This window comes from Octopus bimaculoides, chromosome 3 (genome assembly GCF_001194135.2).
Source record: "Octopus bimaculoides isolate UCB-OBI-ISO-001 chromosome 3, ASM119413v2, whole genome shotgun sequence".
Taxonomy (NCBI): Eukaryota; Metazoa; Mollusca; class Cephalopoda; order Octopoda; family Octopodidae; genus Octopus; species Octopus bimaculoides.
Window position 1 is genome coordinate 43,772,360 of NC_068983.1, and position 5,322 is coordinate 43,777,681.

At 39.3% G+C, this 5,322-nt stretch overlaps 1 protein-coding gene across 1 annotated transcript in view; it reads left to right on the plus strand.

Annotated features, from left to right (window-relative positions):
- The window catches only part of LOC106875361 (uncharacterized), a 142,593-nt gene that overhangs the window by 110,373 nt on the left and 26,898 nt on the right, over positions 1-5,322 (plus strand). The window contains exons 39-41 of the mRNA XM_052966732.1: positions 1,140-1,481; positions 3,852-4,022; positions 5,151-5,315. Coding sequence (XP_052822692.1) covers positions 1,140-1,481; positions 3,852-4,022; positions 5,151-5,315 — 678 coding nt within the window. The remainder of the gene's footprint in view (positions 1-1,139; positions 1,482-3,851; positions 4,023-5,150; positions 5,316-5,322) is intronic.

Below are 5,322 nucleotides of genomic sequence, written 5' to 3' on the forward strand. Positions count from 1 at the left end.
TTATTCAGTAGTTTTATTTTTATAGCGTGCTTTCACTTCACTAACGAGCGTAGCTCTGTATGCCTTGGGTACGTGTTGTGGTTTTCTGTGATGCTCTTATGGTTACTGTATCGATAGTGTTTTACGTAGGATGTATGCGATGCCTAGTAGTGCTATTTTCTGTATGTTATATATATTTGTTAATCCTGGTATTTTTGTTATGTATCTGTCTGAATATTTTTATCATACCTAATGCGCCTACTATGATAGGAATTGTTTCTGATTTTAGACTCCACGTTCGAGTTACCCCTATTTACCGGTCTTCGTATTTTGAAAGTTTCTCCATTTCTTTTAGAGAAAAGTTGTCGTCTGTTGGTATTGATACAGCTTATTATTATTATTATCATCATCATCATCACCATCATCATTATTATTCGATTTGGCTCAGGTTTGGTCCTATTCCTGATAGAATTTATGTGGTAGCGGGTTGCTACCAGTAATTTTACGCATCCACTAGCTTTCAATAGTCTTTCAAATGCTTAGAGCCTTCCTGATAATCTTTCTTGTCCCTAAGAGGCAAACTTCCTGTAGAAGCCCTACAAGACATTCTATTCCAATCTCCTTCAACCATTTCTCTCTATTTTTGCTTATAGTTCCCAATGCACCAATTATTACAGGCACAACCTTCGCTTTTTCTTGTCTGTTATTGTTAAATCTGGTTTATTATTCTTTTCTACTCTAGACACGAAGCCAGAAATTTGGCTGAGGTGGGGGACCAGACGATTAGATCGACCCAAGTACGCAACTGGTACTTAATTTATCGACCCCGAAAGGATGAAAGGCAAAGTCGACTCCGGTGGAATTTGAACTCAGAACGTAAAGCCAGACGAAATACCTATTTCTTTACTGCCCACAAGGGGCTAAACATAGAGGGGACAAACAAGGACAGACAAACGGATTAAGTCGATTATATCGACCCCAGTGCGTAACTGGTACTTAATTTATCGACCCCGAAAGGATGAAAGGCAAAGTCGACCTCGGCGGAATTTGAACTCAGAACGTAGCGGCAGACGAAATACCGCTAAGCATTTCACCCAGCGTGCTAACGTTTCTTCCCCTGTAGCTTCTTATCCGCTTGAATAGAAAAAAAAAACATAAAATCTTGCGTTGTTGTTGTTGTTGTTGTTGTTGTCGTCGTCGTCGCAGCTGCTGCTGTTATTGCTATCATCATCATCATCATCATCATCATCATCATCATCGTTATCATTATTATCGTTATTATTATTATTTATTTATTTATTCATCTATTTATTGTTCCCATTGTTTTTCAGAAATTATTTGCTGATTTTGGATTACAAGTTTCTTGGGATGGACAGGCATTCGTCAAGGTACTTCTTGAGGAAAATTTCGCGAATTCCACATGTGGACTCTGTGGTAATTTCAATGACGTCGCAGAAGATGATTGGAAAATGGGTAAAGGCTGTGGAGAAGAAGGAAAAATCGCAAGTTTAACATTTATTGATCTAATTCAGATAGCTTTTCAACATTATTTCTATCCACTTGGAGGGGATTATTTTTATCTCATATACATTTTTACTCTTTTACTTGTTTCAGTCATTTGACTGTGGCCATGCTGGAGCACCGCCTTTAGTCGAGCAAATCGACCCCAGGACTTATTCTCTGTAAGCCTAGTACTTATTCTATCGGTTTCTTTTGCCAAACCGCTAAGTTACAGGGACGTAAACACACCAGCATCGATTGTCAAGCGATGTTGGGGGGACAAACACATACACACAAACACACATATATACATACATATACATATATACGACGGGCCTCTTTCAGTTTCCGTCTACCAAATCCACTCACAAGGCTTTGGTCAGCCCGAGGCTATAGTAGAAGACACTTGCCCAAGGTGCCACGTAGTGGGACTGAACCCGGAACCATGTGTTTGGTAAGCAAGCTACTTACCACACAGCCACTCCTGCGCCTTGAAACTACTGACATTATCCTTCTACTGTACCCCCAAGCCGACCAAAGCCTTGTGATTAGATTTGGTCGACGGAAACTGAAAGAAGCCCATCTTATTTGTGTGTGTGTGTGTGTGTGTGTGTGTGTGTGTTTGTGCGTGTGTGTGTGTGTGTGTGTGTGTGTCTGTGTGTGTGTTATGTGTGTCCTCCTGTGTGTTGTGTGTGTCCTCCTGTGTGTTATGTGTGTCCTCCTGTGTGTTTGTGTTTGTCCCCCACCACCGCTTGACAACCGATGTCGGTTTGTTTACATCTCTGTAATCTCGTGGTTCAGCAAAAAGAGACCGATACAATATCTAGAAAACTTTAGATATAAAAGTACTACTAGACTCAATTTGCTCATGTAAACCCTTCAATGCGGTGACATGTTAATAAATATTTGTGTATGTACAACCATCCAGATTTCTGAACACCTTATTTTTTTCCAGTCATTTGACTGTGGACATACTGGAGCACCGCCTTTAGTCGAGCAAATCGACCCCAGGACTTATTCTTTGTAAGCCTAGTACTTATTCTATCGGTCTCTTTAGCCGAACTGCTAAGATACGGGAACGTAAACACACCAGCATCGGTTGTCAAGTGATGCTGGAGGGACTAACACAGACACAAACATATACACACACATACACACACACATATATATAGACATATATCCGACGGGCTTCTTTCAGTTTCCGTCTACCAAATCCACTCACAAGGCTTTGGTCGGCCTGAAGCTATAGTAGAAGACACTTGCCCAAGGTGCCACGCAGTGGGACTGAACTCGGAACCATGTGGCTGGTAAGCAAGCTACTTACCACGCAGCCACTCTATATATAGAGAATATGAGGGGTTTAGTTTACTGGTGATCTAAACGGATAGGTACGCTGTGTAAGTGCTATAATTGATCATCCGTTAGGTTCCAAGTTCACAGCTGAAGCTGGAACTAAGGATCTGTAATAGGCTTCCGAGTTAACAGGTATATATTGAAGGAAAATAGACGACAAAAGCAAGGCAGAACGAGTATCTCTGGTCATTTAGAGTATTTAATTAGAGTAAGGTGAATCATTAAAAAGAAGTTGAAGTAATTAATGTAATTAATGTCTTACAGCTGTTTCTGAGATATCCCATGAGATGGATCAACATCTCCATACACTGGGTATTCCAGCATCAGAGACAAGGTGTGTATGTCGGGAAAGTTGCAAAGAATTCACAGTGTATAAAAGAATAAAACAGTAGACAGAAGAATTAAGACCGGAGAATAAAGTTCACAGCTCATCTTGTTCTAGAGGGTATGGAGGTCCGTACTTCTGTGAAGGTATAGGTCCTTAAGTATAATCCGAAGTAAATCCAGGCAGTATTTTGAATGATAAGTTCAGATTGAAGGAATATATTGAATGGTTAAAAAATAAATAAATGTGCCCTTTTAAAGCCTAGCCAGGCTCATGGGCCCGGTTTCCCGGTTTCAATGGCGTATGTGTTCCCCAGCTGGACGGGACGCCAGTCCACCGCAGCGTTACTCATTTTTGCCAGCTGAGTGGACTGGAGCAACGTGAAATGAAGTGTTTTGCCCAAGAACACAACGCATTGCCCGGTTTAGGAATCGAAACCACAATCTTACGATCATGATGCTGACATCCTAACCACAAAGCCACGCGCCTCCACTATCGAATGGTTAGCTTATAGGAAAATGGTCCACGTGGATGTATAGTGTGAGAGGGACAGATATCATGATTTCTTTTTTCTTTTCTTTCTTTTCTCTCTTCTATTCACTCACTCACAACCCCTTTCTCTCTGATAAATCATGATGTCTGTCAGCGAATATTATTTATTGTTGCTGATGTTGATTCTTATTTTAATTTTCAGGCAACAAATGCAAGAGTATTTGGTCAGTCTTGGATTGTTGAGAACAATTTGGAAGAGTCACCTGAAAGCACTTGTTCAAAGGATTGTGAAAAATCCACCGAACCTATCTGTCCAGAACAAAATAAGGAATTAGCAAACTACCTGTGTGGTGAAATACACAAAGGATTTCAGGTATTATCAGTATTGTTTTTATTATTATTATTATTATTATTATTATTATTATTATTATTATTATTATTATTATTTCGATTTCTTCCTGATAGGTTTCGGTCAGTATAGGCCCAGGCTATGTCTAACTTGATAGCACCACATGGTGAAGTCTTTTAGTCATATATGGGACACCAAGTCCCACTCTAGCAAAGAGTTATTATTGTTGGAGACATATCCGGGTGTAGGAGGTTGATCCGAGATTTTTTGAAGAAATTTGTCCAGTAAACATTTGAATTTTATGGGATCCGTTTCCGTTTTGACGTATTTTGGTATGGTATTAAAGAGAGCTGGACCAGTTGAGATAAAGTAATTGTGATGTAATGTTGTTATGTGTACCGAGATCGATTTTTGTAGTGGGGCGGATGGCACGGAAACCAAGTTGTGGATGAATTTTTAAATTGATGCCAACATCATTTGTGCAATATTGATGGAATATTTTCCACATAACCCAAATGATGTAGCGCTCCCGGCGGCGTTGGAGAGAGTAGAGATCTATACCCCAGCCCACATTTCAAATATTACCTGTTGCAGGCGTGGGATTACCCGTTTGTAGATTAAGGCTGTAAAAAGTACTTGTAAACCGGAACCATTCTAAAGGCGGAGATTCCCTGTTCACCATTTAGGTCCATGCTTTGCCAATCCAACTAGTCTAGGGATGATAACTCATCCCGTTTAAGGCTCAAACAGTATATATTAATTCTTTTGTATATAAATTAACTAACGTAAGGTTTTCTATCCAATTTTAAGAAAGGTTATATGCCCGCAGCCATTGAAGTCTGACGAGTTTTCTGTAAGCGCTTTATGGATTTGAAATTATTGGTCACTCTATGACCTTAAATATGCTTAACTTCATGTAAATATATATATATATTAAATGAATGTCTTACAGCTGTTTCTGGGATACCCCAAATGATAGGTTAGCATCTCCATACACTGGGTATTCCGTCATCAGAGACAAGGTAAGTATGAAAGTTCTAGACAGAGAATTCACAGTTTATAAAGGAATAAAATAGTAGATAGAAGAATAAAGAGTAAAACAGTAAATAGAAGAATAAATACATATGTATGTATATAATTTTGTATTTATAGGAATGTTTTGACATAATGGACGAAGAGATAAGAGAACAATTCCAATTAAGTTGTGTGTACGATTTGTGTTTTATGGATAACTACATCACTGACACCTTGTGTCTACACATGAACGCCTTGATGGTCGAATGCCAGGAAAATATGAAAGTGAAACCAGTCTTTCTGCATGAAT